This window comes from Bombina bombina, chromosome 6 (genome assembly GCF_027579735.1).
Source record: "Bombina bombina isolate aBomBom1 chromosome 6, aBomBom1.pri, whole genome shotgun sequence".
Taxonomy (NCBI): Eukaryota; Metazoa; Chordata; class Amphibia; order Anura; family Bombinatoridae; genus Bombina; species Bombina bombina.
In genome coordinates this window covers 349896504-349914528 of record NC_069504.1, presented here as the reverse complement: position 1 = coordinate 349914528, position 18025 = coordinate 349896504, and the positions used below count along the sequence as shown (strand labels likewise).

Here is an 18025-nt window from a genome sequence, read left to right as displayed (position 1 = left end):
TTCAGACGTCTCTTTTCTGTTAGAGACAAAGTCATGGACACTGAATCTATTTGGAAACACAAGTTGATTCGTATGAGATTCTGCAGAATGTAAAGACTGAGCAAGTACCAAGATATCGTCCAAATAAGGAAAACCGCAATACCCTGTTCTCCGATTACAGAGAGAAGGGCACCGAGAACCTTTGAAAAGATCCTTGGAGCTGTTGCTAGGCCAAACGGAAGATCAACAAACTGGTAATGCTTGTCTAGAAAAGAGAATCTCAGGAACTGATAGTGATCTGGATGAATTGGAATATGAAGATATGCATCCTGTAAGTCTATTGTAGACATATAATGCCCTTGCTGAATGTGACGAACCAAGGTTATCCAACCCTGCGCCAGTCACTTATTTGGTGCAGAAAGGGTTATCAGCCCCCTTTTCTGTCACCAAAAGGTCACAATCTAGCCACACCAGGCAAGCTTGTGATTCAGTTTAGTGGGTGCAAGAGTTAACCGCACTCCCTTAATCTGTACTAGACGTAAGAGAAATGCCCATTACTCCCTTTTAATGCCACCCACAATAAACTATCAATCCTATAGCTCAAATACTGCCACCACTTAAAATTTATTAAAGGGAAAATCCAAAGGAAAAACCCAGACTCTACACATTAACTCTAGAAATACAATTTAGCAGAAAATAACCTAAATTATACAGTTCTAATATTCCAGTCTCTTTCAGTAACGTGGTTCAATTATTAGACAAAGCCCAAACTTAATAAAGGAATTATTTATTATGCCAAAAATATTATGCACAATGCATTATTAATAAAAAGTTGTTACAAATAAAATTACACACGCAAACAGCGTTTTAAAATAAAAAGGAGAAAAATAGAATTGAATACTTTACTAGCTTCAAGCTCTGTGCCCGGGGATGGCAGGAAAATGACGGCTCCTTACTTCTGTACAGCAGCTCCCCTTGTAAGAATGACAATCTTATTGTTAAAAAATAAGATTCTTAAACCTACTTTTCAGAGATAAGGTTGCTTAACCACACCCTCCTGGGCGGGCTAAGAAACCCCCCTGTCTTTATGACCTTCAATAGACTAATTTCTTGCCTGAAAATATACAATCCAGTATAATTTCTGCTAGGTAAGAAATTTCTATATTTACATATCTAGAACCTTTTAGTTTTATTGTGAGAATTGGTTTGATATCAAATATGCCATAGGTTGTCATATTTACCTTCCTTTAGGTTATAACAGTTTTAACCCATATATGTACATAATATACCAATGTCCTGTCAGTGACCTGGTCAGTTTTTGTAATGAAGGGCCTGTTTTGCATCAGGCATTCTATTGACAGCTTAAGCCATAGACTTTATCCTGTGTATCTCTGTGACTAAGAGCTTCAGTGACTCAATGCATACACACTAACATTTGGTGGCTATTTAGGAAATAGGCCTGGCAGTTCAAAGAAAACACAAGTTACAATTCTTCTTGACAACAAATAACTGTTTTGGAGTTCAAGCTACACAAAGTTAACTCCTTAGCAGCTGAATCCTGAGATATTCGTGACACTGAACAAAAGGCAGAATAGTCCTTATAGTCACCATCGTGAATGTTGGTATTCTTACATAACGATTCAATATTTTTAGATCCAGAACTGGTCTGAAGGAATTCTCCTTCTTTGGTACAATGAACAGATTTGAGTAAAACCCCAGACCTCGTTCCAGAACTGGAACTGGCACAATTACCCCAGCCAACTCTAGGTCTGAAACACATTTCAGAAACGCCTGAGCCTTTACTGGGTTTACTGGAATGCGTGAGAGAGAAAAATCTTCTCACAGGCGGCCTTACCTTGAAACCTATTCTGTACCCTTGTGAAACAATGTTCTGAATCCAAAGACTGTGAATCGAATTGATCCAAACATCTTTGAAAAATCGTAACCTGCCCCCTACCAGCTGTGCTGGAATGAGGGCCGCACCTTCATGCGGATTTAGGAGCTGGTTTTGACTTTCTAAAAGGCTTGGATTTATTCCAGACTGGAGAAGGTTTCCAAACGGAAACTGTTCCTTTAGGGGGAAGGGTCAGGCTTCTGTTCCTTATTCTGACGAAAGGAACGAAAACGATTAGCAGCCCTATATTTACCTTTAGATTTTTTGTCCTGAGGCAAAAAGGCTCCCTTCCCCCAGTAACAGTTGAAATTATTGAATCCAACTGTGAACCAAATAATTTATTACCTTGGAAAGAAAGAGAAAGCAACGTTGACTTAGAAGTCATATCTGCATTCCAAGATTTAAGCCATAAAGCTCTTCTAGCTAAAATAGCTAAATACATATACCTGACATCAATTCTAATGATATCAAAAATGGCATCACAAACAAAGTTATTAGCATGTTGAAGAAGTTTAACAATGCTATAAGCATTATGGTCTGACACTGCGCTAAAGCATCCAACCAGAAAGTGGAAGCTGCAGCAACATCAGCCAAAGAAATAGCAGATCTAAGAAGATTACCTGAACATAAATAAGCCTTGCTTAGAAAGGATTCAAGCTTCCTATCTAAAGGATCCTTAAAAGAAGTACTATCTTCCGTAGGAATAGTAGTACGTTTAGCAAGAGTAGAGATAGCCCCATCAACTTTGGGGATTTTTTCCCAAAACTCTAATCTATCAGATGGCAAAGGGTACAATTTCTTAAACCTTGGTGGAGTAGTAAATGAAGTACCCAGACTATTCCATTCCCTAGAAATTACTTCTGAAATAGCATCAGGAACTGGAAAAACTTCTGGAATAACTACATGAGGTTTAAAAACTGAATTTAAATGCTTAGTAGTTTTAGTATCAAGAGGACTAGACTCCTCCATATGTAATGCAATCAACACTTCTTTAAGTAAAGAACAAATAAACTCCATCTTAAACAAATATGAAGATTTATCAGTGTCAATATCTGAGGCAGAATCTTCTGAACCAGATAGATCCTCATCAGAAATAGATAAGTCAGAATGATGGCGGTCATTTAAAAAATCATCTGAAATATAAGAAGTTTTAAAAAGACCTTTTACGTTTACTGGAAGGAGGAATAACAGACAGAGCCTTCCGAATAGAATTAGAAACAAATTCTCTTACATTAACAGGAACATCCTGAACATTAGATGTTGAAGGAAAAACAACAGGTAATGGATTATTACTAATGGAGACATTATCTGCGTTAGAAAGTTTATTATGACAACTAACACAAAACTACAGCCGGAGGAACAGTTACCAAAAGTTTACAACAAATGCACTTAGCTTTGGTAGAACCAACATCAGGCAGCGTCTTTACAGAAGTAGATTCTGATCCAGGGTCAGGTTGTGACATCTTGCAATATGTAATAGAAAAAACAACATATAAAGCAAAATTATCAAATTCCTTAAATGACAGTTTCAGGAATGGGAAAAAATGCAAAACAAACAAGCCTCTAGCAACCAGAAGCAACAAAAAAGTGAGACAGAAATAATGTGAAAAAAACTGGCGCCAAGTATGATGCCCACATTTTTGGCGCTGAGTATGACGCCCATATTTTTTGGCGCCAAGTATGACGCCCATATTTTCTGGCGCCAAAAACAACGCCCACATTTTTTGGCGCAAAAAACGTCTGTAACACAAATGCGTCAAAAAATGACGCAACCACGTGAAAACTTCCAGCGTCAACTATGACGCCGGAAATGATGAAATTTTGCGGCAAAAAAGGTCGCGCCACAAATGACGCAATAAATTGAAGCATTTTCTGCACCCGCAAGCCTAACAGCCCGCAAGGAAAAAGTCAAATTGAAATTTTTTAAGGTAAGAAAAAATATTTATTCATATGCATTTTCCCAAAAAAATGAAACTGATAGTCTGAAAGAAGGAATACTGATTATCCTGAATCATGGCAAATATAAGATTAAAACATATATTTAGAACTTTACATATAAAGTGCCCAACCATAGCTTAGAGTGTCATAAATAAAATAAGACTTACTTACCCTAAGACACTTATCTACATATAGTAGATAGCCAAACCAGTACTGAAACGAGAATCAGTAGAGGTAATGGTATATAAGAGTATATCGTTGATCTGAAAAGGGAGGTAGAAGAAGAAATCTCTACGACCGATAACAGAGAACCTATGAAATAGATCCCCTAGAGGAAGACCATGGTATTCAAATAGGCAATACTCTCTTCACATCCCTCTGACACATTCACTGCACTCTGAGAGGAAAACAGGGCTTCAGCCTGCTGCGAATCGCATATCAACGTAGAAATCTAGCAAAAACTTACTTCACCACCTCCATGGGAGGCAACGTTTGTAAAACTGAATTGTGGGTGTGGTGAGGGGTGTATTTATAGGCATTTTGAGGTTTGGGAAACTTTGCCCCTCCTGGTAGGAATGTATATCCCATACGTCACTAGCTCATGGACTCTTGCTAATTACATGAAAGAAAGATAGATAATCCCTTTATTACCCATTCCCCAGTTTTGCATAACCAACACAGTTATATTCATATACTTTTTACCTCTGTGATTATCTTGTATCTAAGCCTCTGCAAACTGCCCCTTTTTCAGTTCTTTTGACAGACTTGCAGTCTAGCCAATCAGTGCCTGCTCCCAGATAACTTCACGTGCACGAACACAGTGTTATCTATATGAAATACGTGAACTAACACCCTCTAGTGGTGAAAAACTGTTAAAATGCAATCTGAAAATAGGTGGGCTTCAAGGTCTTATAAATTAGCATATGAACCTCCTAGGTTAAGCTTTCAACTAAGAATACCAAGAGAACAAAGCAAAATTGGTGATAAAAGTAAATTGGAAAATTGTTTAAAATTACATGCTCTATCTGAATCATGAAAGTTTATTTTGGCCTAGACTGTCCCTTTAAGGATATCCAACTTCTCAAAACTCAGGGGCCAAGAAATTAAATAAATATATTATTATTTGCCGATATATCTTTCCTATCTGTACTTCTATTTTTACATTTTTACTTTTATATCATTTGGTGGCAATGAATATGTACAAGCATAAAATGTTTTTTTCACACTAAAAGTATTAATAACTAGCTACACAAGGCTAAAAAGGTGCAGCTGAGGGTAGCTAACAACGTCTTGAGGTTTTTAAGGAGGGTGCCAAGCCCTAATTTTCAGGCGCCATTGTCTCTGTGGTGCCTAGGTTTATCATGTCCTGATTTACAACACCCAGGATGCGAGAGGTAAAAAAATTCTATAGATTATCAGTTTTTACCTTTTGATTCTTTTACAATGGAACCGGCTTCTTTTGGCAGTTGTTCCACTTTAGTGTTCGAAAAACAAGAGAGGATTTCAAGGCCTTTTGATTCTTCTAGTTCACTATCCACAGGAACAACATATTTGTTGCCTTTAACATGAAATATATAAAATTATCAGTCAAGATTCATGTAAAACTATATTAAAAAAGCTCTGGTAACTTAAAAAAAAAAATAATCTCCAATTTAGGTGAAATATGTTTTAGGGAAAACAGAATTTATGTTTACCTGATAAATTTCTTTCTCCTACGGTGTGTCCGGTCCACGGCTTCATCCTTACTTGTGGGAATATTCTCTTCCCTAACAGGAAATGGCAAAGAGAGCACAGCAAAAGCTGTCCATATAGCTCCCCCTCTGGCTCCGCCCCCCAGTCATTCGACCGACGGTTAGGAGAAAAAGGAGAAACTATAGGGTGCCGTGGTGACTGTAGTGTACAGAAACAAAAAAAATTAAACCTGACTAAAAGCCAGGGCGGGCCGTGGACCGGACACACCGTAGGAGAAAGAAATTTATCAGGTAAACATAAATTCTGTTTTCTCCTACATTGGTGTGTCCGGTCCACGGCTTCATCCTTACTTGTGGGAACCAATACCAAAGCTTTAGGACACGGATGAAGGGAGGGAACAAGTCAGGTAACCTAAACGGACGGCACCACAGCTTGCAACACCTTTCTCACAAAAACATCCTCCGAAGAAGCATAAGTATCGAATTTGTAAAATTTGGCAAAAGTATGCAGAGAAGACCAAGTCGCTGCCTTACAGATCTGATCAACAGAAGCCTCGTTCTTGAAGGCCCATGTGGAAGCCACAGCTCTAGTAGAGTGAGCTGTAATTCGTTCAGGAGGCTGCCGTCCAGCAGTCTCATAAGCCAATCGCATGATGCTTTTCAGCCAAAAAGAAAGAGAGGTAGCAGTGGCTTTCTGCCCTCTCTTCTTACCAGAATAAACGACAAACAAAGATGATGTTTGTCTGAAATCCTTTGTTGCTTCTAAATAGAATTTTAAAGCACGGACCACATCTAGGTTGTGTAACAAACGTTCCTTCTTTGAAACTGGATTCGGACATAGAGAAGGAACAACTATTTCCTGGTTAATATTCCTGTTGAAAACTACTTTTGGAAGAAAACCAGGCTTGGTACGTAAAACTACCTTATCTGCATGGAATACCAGATAGGGAGAAGTACACTGCAAAGCAGATAATTCAGAAACTCTTCTAGCAGAAGAAATAGCAACTAAAAACAGAACTTTCCAAGATAGTAACTTAATATCTATGGAATGCAAAGGTTCAAACGGAACCCCTTGAAGAACTGAAAGAACAGTAAACAGGCTTGATTCTGACTAACGCCTGTACAAACGCTTGTGCAACAAGACAGACAGAGCAGATATCTGTCCTTTTAGAGAACTAGCTGACAGACCTTTCTCCAAACCCTCTTGGAGAAAGGAAAGAATCCTAGGAATTTTGATTTTACTCCAAGAAAAACCCTTGGATTCGCACCAACGGATATATTTGTGCCATATCTTATGGTAAATCTTCCTAGTCACAGGCTTTCTGGCTTGAACCAGAGTATCTATAACTGAATCTGAAAACCCACGCTTAGATAGAATCAAGCGTTCAATTTCCAAGCAGTCAGTTGCAGAGAGACTAGATTTGGATGTTCGAATGGACCTTGTACTAGAAGATCCTGTCTCAAAGGTAGCTTCCATGGTGGAGCCGATAACATATTCACCAGGTCTGCATACCAAGTCCTGCGTGGCCACGCAGGAGCTATTAGAATCACCGAGGACTTCTCCTGTTTGATCCTGGCTACCAGCCTGGGAAGGAGAGGGAACGGTGGAAACACATAAGCTAGATTGAACGACCAAGGCGCCACTAATGCATCCACTAGTGTCGCCCTGGGATCCCTGGATCTGGACCCGTATCGAGGAACTTTGAAGTTCTGATGAGACGCCATTAGATCCATATCCGGAGTGCCCCATAGTTGAGTTAACTGGGCAAAGACCTCCGGGTGGAGTTCCCACTCCCCCGGATGGAAAGTATGACGACTCAAATAATCCGCCTCTCAGTTGTCTACTCCTGGGATGTGGATTGCATATAGGTGGCAGGAGTGATCCTCCGCCCATTTGATGATCTTGGATACCTCTGTCATTGCCAAGGAACTCTTTGTTCCCCCCTGGTTATTGATGTACGCTACAGTCGTCATGTTGTCCGACTGAAATCTTATGAATCTCGCCTTCGCTAGGTGAGGCCAGGCCAGGAGCGCATTGAATATCGCTCTCAGTTCCAAAATGTTTATCGGGAGAAGGGACTCTTCCCGAGACCATAGACCCTGAGCTTTCAGGGAGTCACAGACCGCGCCCCAGCCTAAGAGACTGGCGTCGGTCGTGACGATGACCCACTCTGGTCTGTGGAAACTCATTCCCTGAGACAGGTGATCCTGAGTCAACCAGCAGCGGAGTGAGTCTCTGGTTACCTGGTCTACTTGAATCTGGGGAGACAAGTCTGCATAATCCCCATTCCACTGTTTGAGCATGCACAGTTGCAATGGTCTTAGATGAATTCGAGCAAAAGGAACCACGTCCATTGCTGCAACCATTAGTCCTATTACCTCCATGCACTGAGCTATGGAAGGCTGAGGAATAGATTGAAGAACTTGACAAGCGTTTAGAAGTTTTAATTTTCTGACCTCTGTCAGAAAAATCTTCATTTCTACAGAATCTATTATTGTTCCCAGAAAGGGAACCCTTGTAGACAGGGACAGGGAACTCTTTTCTACGTTCACCTTCCACCCGTGAGACCTGAGAAAGGCTAATACAATGTCTGTATGAGCCCTTGATCTGGAAAGGGACGACACTTGGATTAGGATGTCGTCTAAGTAAGGTGCCACCGCAATGCCCCTCGGTCTTAGAACCGCTAGTAGGGACCCTAGCACCTTTGTGAAAATTCTGGGAGCAGTGGCTAAACTGAACGGAAGAGCCACGAACTGGTAATGTTTGTCCAGAAAGGCGAACCTTAGGAACTGATGATGATCTTTGTGGATAGGAATATGTAGGTGCGCATCCTTTAAGTCCACGGTAGTCATGTATTGACCCTCCTGGATTGTTGGTAAAATCGTTCGAATGGTTTCCATTTTGAATGATGGAACTCTGAGGAATTTGTTTAGAATTTTTAAATCCAGAATTGGCCTGAAAGTTCCCTCTTTTTTGGGAACTACAAAACAGGTTTGAGTAAAAACCCAGACCTTGTTCCGCTGTTGGAACTGGGTGTATCACTCCCATCTTTAATAGGTCTCCTACGCAATGTAAGAATGCCTGTCTCTTTATCTGGTCTGAAGATAAGCGAGACATGTGGAACCTTCCCCTTGGAGGAAGTTCCTTGAACTCTAGAAGATACCCCTGAGAGACTATTTCTAGTGCCCAGGAATCCGGAACATCTCTTGCCCAAGCCTGAGCAAAGAGAGAAAGTCTGCCCCCTACTAGATCCAGTCCCGGATCGGGGGCTACCCCTTCATGCTGTCTTGGTAGCAGCAGCAGGCTTCTTGGCCTGTTTACCCTTGTTCCAGCCTTGCATTGGTTTCCATGCTGGTTTAGGCTGGGAAGCGTTACCCTCTTGTCTAGAGGCTGCAGAGTTAGGAGACGGTCCGTTCCTGAAATTGCGAAAGGAACGAAAATTAGATTTGTTTTTAGCCTTGAAAGGCCTATCCTGTGGGAGGGCATGGCCCTTTCCCCCAGTGATGTCTGAAATAATCTCCTTCAATTCTGGCCCGAAAAGGGTCTTACCTTTGAAAGGAATATTAAGCACTTTTGTCTTGGACGACACATCCGCCGACCAAGATTTTAGCCAAAGCGCTCTGCGCGCCACTATTGCAAAACCTGATTTTTTTCGCCGCTAATTTAGCCAATTGAAAGGCGGCATCTAAAATAAAGGAATTAGCCAACTTTAGTGCGTGAATTCTGTCCATGACTTCCTCATATGGAGTCTCCTTATGGAGCGAATTTTCTAGTTCCTCAAACCAAAAAGACGCCGCCATGGTGACAGGAATAATGCACGAAATTGGTTGGAGAAGGAAACCTTGCTGAACAAATATCTTTTTAATAAAAATCAAGAATCCCAGCCAATGAGTCTTAGAATAAAGAAGTTTTTATTCTTCAACAAAGGATATGATCAGTGTGATCTTTCACACTCTGCAATTATAACAAACATAGGGGAAACATCTGATGTAAGTTCATTCAGATCCACACATACCCCATCCACCAAACACATCCGTGTCCAACAATCAGCACAAATTATAAAAAGAAAACATCAGGAAATAAAAATAGTACCCAAAGTGAAAACTTCACTATCACTCCCAGGGCGTCCCCAGGGAGTGTGAATAGACACCACCAAATAAGGACTCTATTAAAGTTAGAACCATTGAGAGTGTCCGCTAGATCCGTAACTCTATAATATTATATGAACCAAGAATGTCTCGTTATGTTGCGGATACTCCTAAAACAAGAATGTCTCGTTATGTTGCAGATATTCCAACTGTAACAGTGTGTGATCACTTGAAAACATAAGCAAATATCTTGTTGCCAATATATGAAAACAGTCACAGGAAACACAACATGTTACAGCATTTGTAATCCATAATGGTTAATTCTTGTAGAGACCTCAATATCAAATCTTGTAGCTGTGTCAATGTTACGGTTCAAATGTCCCTCCAACCTGCCCTGCTTCTGGCCATATAACGTGTAGTGGGGAGCTATGAACATAATTTCGGCCCAAACACACACTCTCTTGAAACTTCACTCACGGTATCCTATACTACACCATATGTGTGATTCCTTACTGAAGAGAGGATACAGTATATCCCACAGTTAGCTTCTACACAAGCTGCGAGTATCTCATACCCTCATGGCAGCTTGTAGCCTTTGGCTTATTCGAAACAGAGAAAATGCATGAATAGCAGTGTTACCTCCTTTAAGCAATCCTTCCAATTTTTTATCCATAGGATCTTTGAAAGCACAACTGTCCTCAATGGGAATAGTTGTGCGCTTGGCCAACGTAGAAACTGCCCCCTCAACCTTAGGGACTGTTTGCCATGCGTCCCTTCTGGGGTCGACAATGGGGAACATTTTCTTAAATATAGGAGGTGGGACAAAAAGGTATACCTGGCTTCTCCCACTCCTTGGTCACTATGTCCGCCACCCTCTTGGGTATCGGAAAGGCATCAGTGTGCACAGGGACCTCTAGGAATTTGTCCATTTTGCACAATTTCTCTGGAATCACCAAAGAGTCACAATCATCAAGAGTAGTTAGCACCTCCTTAAGCAGGGCGCGGAGATGTTCTAACTTAAATTTAAATGCCACGATATCAGGTTCTGCCTGCTGAGAAACTTTTCCTGAATCAGAAATTTCTCCCTCAGACAGACCCTCCCTCACTGCCAATTCAGACTGGTGTGAGGGTATAACAGATAAATTATCGTCAGCGCCCACTTGCTCATCCTCTGTATTTAAAACTGAGCAATCACGCTTTCTGGGAAATGCTGGCAGTTTGGATAAAAGATTTGCTATAGAATTATCCATTACTGCAGTTAATTGCTGCATAGTAACAAGCATTGGCGCGCTAGATGTACTAGGTATCGCCTGCGCGGGCAAAACTGGTGTTGACACAGAAGGAGAGGATGATGAACTATCCCCACTACCTTCATTTGAAGAATCATCTTGGGCAACCTTATTAAATGTGACAGTACTGTCCTTACTTTGTTTGGACGCCATGGCACAATTTGAACATACATTTAAAGGGGGAACCACCTTGGCCTCCATACACACAGAACATATGCTATCTGAAGGTATAGACATGTTAGACAGACTTTAGCAGGCTATTAATGCAATAAAACTGTTTTTAAACAAAACCGTTACTGTCTCTTTAAATAATAAAAAGAGCACACTTTATTTCTGAATGTTTGAAAAACTATGAAGGAAATATCCGATCTTTACAAAATTTGCACCCTAGTGTCTTAATGCTTTGAAAGTATTGCACACCAAATTTCAAGTCTCTAACCCCTTAAATGAGCAAACCGGAGCTAATTGTTCAATTTACCAGTTTACACCCACTACAGTCCCTGCCACAGCCTTTGCTGCGGCTTTTACCTTCCTTGGGGGTTATTCACCACAGAAATAAGCCTTCTTGAAATCGTCTTTATGGCCACAGGACCCTCTCACATGAAGCTGCATACACTGCTTCTAGAAGTAACTGCGCAATTGAGGCACGAAAATGAGGCCTCCTCCCTTTGCATACCAGAGGGAAGGGGCCTTCCTGACTAGATTAGGTGTCTAAACAACTGCCAGGCGTAATAAAAACGTTCCCAAAAGTGTTTCAAATCACAAAACACTCCAAAAGTCATATAAATATTATATAAATCAATCGATTTAGCCCACAATAGTGTCAACCAGTATAGAGCCCATTTATAAGCCTTCATTCTGTTATGAGTCTAAGAAAATGGCCTACCAATCCCATAAGGGAAAATGACAGTCTTCTAGCATTACTATGTCTTGTTAGAAAAGAGACTAGTCATACCTGGAGCAGAAAAGTCTGCAAACTGTTCCCCCCAACTGAAGTTCTCTGGTTTCAACAGTCCTGCATGGGAACAGCAATGGATTTTAGTTACTGTTGCTAAAATCATACACCTCTTTTAACAGAACTCTTCATCACTTTCTGTTGTAGAGTAAATAGTACAAACCGGCACTATTTTAAAATAAACTCTTGATAGAAGAAATAAAACTACAACTAACACCACATACTCTTTACCATCCCCGTGGAGATGCTACTTGTTCAGAGCGGCAAAGAGAATGACTGGGGGGCGGAGCCAGAGGGGGAGCTATATGGACAGCTTTTGCTGTGCTCTCTTTGCCATTTCCTGTTAGGGAAGAGAATATTCCCACAAGTAAGGATGAAGCCGTGGACCGGACACACCAATGTAGGAGAAACTACAGTTTATTTAATCTAGTGTGGTTAAAGGAAATATAAATATATTTGGCTCAAGCATAATGTTATATTGAAAGAATGGACAGACTCAATTTAGTCAATGAGCCTGCCCAGTCTCAATCCTTATTAACCAGTCCTGGAATGTTTCGTTTATTAAAGGGTTAGAAATTGATTCCTATTTGAACCTAATTAAACTATATCATTATAATGACTGTTATAAATGCCATTAAATTAAACAGTTTTTTTTTTTAAATGAAGCTTTTACATACCTTATTTTTAAAGATTAAAATATCATAAAATGGGTGGTAAAGACCGCCCATAAAATGAGGCATGGCTTATGTAAATCTAGCATCCGCCCCCCATCCAATGGTGAAGCGGCTGGACACAGGGAATAAAATAACTTTATCTGAGAGCTATGCAAGATACAACTGTTTTTGTCCCAGTTCATCCCTGCACGAGAGCAGAGTACAATTCTTCCCTGCCTGTGATGTAGTGCGTCTGTGTTTCAGACAAGGAATACAGCGGCAGTGTGAAAGCTCTGTTTATTTAAACTGTCCGCTTATCTCCCCCTCTCTATTGCTGTGTTTGCTTGATTAGTGAGGGCTCCAATTACACATGAAAGCAAACACAGCAAGAGGGAGGGGGATATGAGCCCGACAGCTTAAATAAACAGAGCGCTCATACTCACCGCTGTATTCCATGTCTGAAACACAGATGCACTAAATCACAGGCAGGGAAGAATTGTAACCTACACACTGCTCTCCTAAATGTTTCCTCGACTGCCTGTGTGAAGCTGCCCCTCCAAGCTATGCTCAGCAATGATTCTCAGTGAGTCTGTTGATGCCGGTTTCTGTGACTTGGTTACAGATACGGCACTAGTATGCTAATTAGCCGGTGAGGACTTATGCTAATGCCTCCTCTCAGTTGACAGCTGAAAGCGCTGCTGGAGACAGGAGGTGAGTCTGCGCATGCCTTGTCAATACAAATAGTTGAATTGCGCATGCGGGCCGCCATGATGTTTCTACCTAGGTAGAACATCATAACAGGCTCCATAATAATGAGCAGAAAATGGGTTTGGCACAAAATTAATCTTTCAATTAAAATTACAAGGAAATGGAAAGGTAACTGTACAAAGGTATCAATTACAAACTGCTTTATTATATAAAGAAGTTTTTAAAGAATTGAAAATAATTTTTGGGTTTACTATCCCTTTAATATAGCAGCTAATTTGCTTGAAGTGACAAGGACTAAGAAGAGCTGTTATTGCTCAGCAGAAGAGGTTAAAGTTTTAGCCTGCTCAGTGGTTGGTGTAGAGTTTACAGTAGTTTGACTCACTATGACAAAAAGGGTCAGCTGAAGCATTGCAGGCCGCTGCACATAGCAGTAAAAGTTCAGTCCTGTCACTATTATGTGCTAGCATATCCTATTACAAGAATAGATTACACTATTTCTTTGAAGCTGCCACAGTGCTTTAGGTACTGCAATGTAGTGCAGCTCAAGTAGTATAAGGTGGCTTTATCAAGGGTGCAAGCATAGGATTTATCATTTATTCTACAGCTCCATACTGGGCACATTAAGGGCTAGATTACTAGTTGATCGCCAATTTATTGAGCCCGCAAACAGGCAAATTTGCCCATTTACGGGTGCTTGATAAATAACCAGCCCTTACAAGTGGCTGGTTACTGATAACGCAAGCTCGCGATCCAAAAATCAACCAGAGATCAGACCACAGGTCAACCGTGTCTCACGGCATGATAACGTGGCTCCCATCGGAGCCTATGGAAGCACACTCATGAGCATAATGCTTCCATGCAATGCAAACACGAGGTCTTGTTCACATTGCACCTCACTTGTAATACTAGCACACATTTGCGTGCGCTGGTATCACTAAGTTGAGCGCAAATATCGATTTTGCGGAAGCAATATTTTGCACTTAACTTGAAATTTGCCCCTAAATAATTTAAAACAAAATAAAACATTGGCTTTCTTATATGGATATGCTCAATGTTCTCTACAAGACTTAATAAATCTTTGGATTAAAAGCATTCATAATATCAGAGCTACTGCTCACCAGATACCGAATCAGTCACACTTCTGTCTCTGCTTGTGACAAGGACTCTGCCCTGGATATCAAAAGATTTCAGCACCCAGGAATCCCAAATATCATCCAGGATTAATAGGGACCTAGAAAAAACATTTAATTATTAATAAACAAATGCAGTACTTACACATTTTTTAATAATTGGATTCTAAGAGAACAAGTGTAATACACAGGCTCCCCTTAAAAAAAAGGCTGGCTTCAGTTTGCAGTCCTAGGTTTTAATAGATTCTTTAGTAGTTTTCTATTTATTAATTACATCATACCAAACTAGAGAGGGAAATTTAGACACAGTTGAAACATGTTCACAAACAAGCTCTCTGCAAATTATATTTCCTAGATATACAAAACTTATTTTAAAATTAGTGGTTTAATAAGTTTAGTAAAATGCTACAGGCTCCCTTTGTTAATAATGTCAGTCTGTTTTGTGTTGCTGTCTTAAACCCAACCTCTCAAATAAATATCCTGAAACAGAAATATAGATTACAATAGAGAGAAAAAAAGAACCAGTAGGCAAGATATGTCAGGGCATACTTCCTTCTGAATTGTAAGGTTAATTAATTCTTATGATATCCTTAGCTTGTCCCTTTATGGTGATTCTCCTCACCAACTCTATGCCATACATAAACTGATCAAACCAACCTTTCTGTAAAGATATTGTAACAAACTGCTCCAAAACCTGTTACCCTCCAATTTGAGATCATGACCCCTTGTTCTGTTAAGCTTTTTGGTGAAAAATGTTAGGTATCAATGGAGCAGGATTTAAGGCTCCTGGTTGGCTATACCTCCCATTGAAAGCTTAATAAAGAAACAAAAAAGTGAATGGGAAAGCTAGGGTGTTATGTAAACAAACCAGAGAACATGGGAGGTTGTTTTTTAAACTAACCGAAGGCTACAAATACATGCTCTACTTGCTGAACTGATTTTAAAGAACTTATTGTACGTTTGCTGATCGTTTAAAAGGACCACTAAATACGGAAGAATTGCATAAACACCTCTAACAAAACCTGCGTCATGCAAAATGTGTATATGTCCACTACCACATTCTGCTTTTATTTCAGCATTTCTGAAAAACTAAAATTTGTTTGACAAAATAGAAAACCCTTCTCAAACAAAAAAAACATATTTTCAACTAATAAAAGTAAAAAAAAAAAAAAAAAAAAAAAAAAAAAAAAAAAAAAGTTATACAAATATATATATATATATGTTTGTCAGTATATGTGGCATGTCCGGGCAGCGACCCAAGATGGCCGCAATTCCATAAACTGTGTTGTTGGTTCAGGGGTGTATCATGGCCTAGGCAAACAAAGCACCTGCCTAGGGCGACAGATTTTGGGGGGCGGCAGACCAAGCTAATTATATGAATGCTGAAAGGGGGACTAGGATAGCACACATGCTAAGATTAGATGCGTTTTTCAGTTTATATGGAAGTAGTTATTTAGCCCGGGCGGCGGGAGTTAGTGTCAGGAGCGGGAGCTTTTTTTAAGTTGCATCTCAGTCTGTAGCTTGTGACTGAGAGGATTGTAGAGGGACAGTGTCAGAGTTCACAGTGCTAAGGTAAGTAGGCTTTTGCTTTAGAAAGCAAACATCAGTACACCAATCGTTATTAGCTAGTTTTGAACTTGGTGCCCTGCTTCTCCAGCACACAGCACCTCAGTGACTGACAGCAGTGTGTTAGCATTAGTTCCGGTTTCATGGTGCTATCCCCGCAATGCCACTGTTCTGGTAAGAGGGAGAACTTTGAAAAAGAGCAAACCATGTCACTTCCTGTGACGTTACATCAGCTGTTTCACAAATTTTGGACCTAATGCGCATGCGTGCCAGCGTCATCACATACCTGGCCGCATGCGTCACTGGTAAAATATTTAGAGCTGTGAAATTCCGGAACCCTTTCTAGAGCGCATGCGTGGGATTTTGTATCACAAATGGTGCGCTCATGGAAAGCTGTTTACTTGGCTCCTCAGCAATATTCGGAACACCGCCCCCCCACTGCAACTACTCCCATTACTACTACTACTCTAAAGCTGAGTCTCCATGCTCGTGCATGATAAAAAGCTACTCGGCTATCGCCACTGCTTCTTCTGCTGATCCAATGCAGCTTTTCACAGCCTCCCTTCAATGTCATTGTTTAAACATTTGTTGCAGCAGTAAATCTATTGGTTGATTAATAAAGAGAATAATGAATTGGAGATGTATGAAACACAATGACATTGAAGGGAGCCTGTGAAAAGCTGCGTTGGATCAGCAGAAGAAGCAGTGGCGATAGCCGAGTGGCTGTTTGTCATGCACGAGCACGGAGACTCAGCTTTAGAGTAGTAGTAATGGGAGCAGTTGCAGTGGGGGGGCGGAGTTCCGAATATTGCCGAGGAGCCGAATAAACTGCTTTCCATGAGTGCTCCATTTGTGATACAAAATCCCACGCATGCGCTCTAGAAAGGGTTCTGGAATTTCACAGCTCTAAATATTTTACAAGTGATGTATGCGGCCAGGTATGTGATGAAACTGGCACGCATGCGCATTAGGTTCAAAATTTGTGAAACAGCTGATGTAACATCACAGGAAGTGACATGGTTCGCTCTTTTCCAAAGTTCGCCCTCTTACCAGAACACCACATTGTTCTCACAGTGTCTTGCGGGTGCTCTGAGCTCCCTGCTCAGTCATTAGCAAGTTGGCTTTCTGGGATCTCTCCCCCCCACTTTGCCTTTCCCCGATCTGTGTTATTTACATCCTGTCAGCTAACACGCTACACACAGAAGAGAGGTAACAGGGGAGGTCAGTGCAGTAAAATAAAGTTGCTGTGAAAGTTACGCTGCCTGCCTTTCCTGCTCTCGGTCTGACCAGATAAGACCCCCTCCTCCTCCTGCTGATTAGGTTCACGGAGCCTTACAGAGTTGCAGACCATAACTTCTGCTGTTACTTAGGTGAGACTTCTTAGACTTCTTAGCATTCTTTCAACTTCTTTTAATCCTTTGCTACAAGTGGGAGACATTTGTAAAAATACAGCATAATTGCCAGTTATTTGTTAATTTTATAATCATTTTCCTGAATGTTCATAGTAAGATATATGTAGGACTTCCAGTGGGCGGCTTTTCAAGATGGATGCAGGCTTCATCAGCACTAAATAAATTCTCTTTTAATTTCGACTTTACAGTCATCGATAAATTACATCTGCCACTCCCTTCACAGGAAAGCTGTCCGGGACGCTTAGCAGATAGAAGTAATCCCAACTCTTCTACCCCGTAAGGCACTTTAACTAAATAAATGACTAGGCGCACAGTTGTCTCAGCCGCCCACGAAGCAATGGATTCCAAAAGTTAGGTAGCCGCGACATTGTTCGCAATTTTCCTACCCAGACTGGAAAATCTACTTAACAGCTGTGAAAGATTATGTAAGACACAACAGAATACGACAAGCAACTGATTACTATGACTCTGAGCCACAGAACACACTTGTTGCTAATCCAAGGATGCCTAGTCTATCCTGTAAATCCACCATACCACTACTCTTAGACATACACAGGAGATCTACAGCTTATCCTATGGAAGATCGATCCTCATACACAGTCAGACCCGGCAGTCTCCTATCCCCTCAGGTTATGTAGACTAATTGAAGTCTTGCACGCAGTGCAACCACTAATTTCCAATATGGGAACAAACACAGAGGCCCTTTCAACATCATCCCCAA

At 40.8% G+C, this 18025-nt stretch overlaps 1 protein-coding gene across 4 annotated transcripts in view; it reads right to left on the bottom strand.

Moving 5' to 3' along the window:
- APAF1 (apoptotic peptidase activating factor 1) overlaps positions 1 to 18025 on the bottom strand; it is a 435848-nt gene that overhangs the window by 361659 nt on the left and 56164 nt on the right. For all 4 annotated transcript variants that reach the window (XM_053717008.1, XM_053717007.1, XM_053717010.1 and 1 more), the window contains 2 exons: positions 14315 to 14427; positions 5238 to 5369 (listed from right to left, as the gene is read on the bottom strand). In XM_053717008.1, coding sequence (XP_053572983.1) covers positions 5238 to 5369; positions 14315 to 14427 — 245 coding nt within the window. The remainder of the gene's footprint in view (positions 1 to 5237; positions 5370 to 14314; positions 14428 to 18025) is intronic.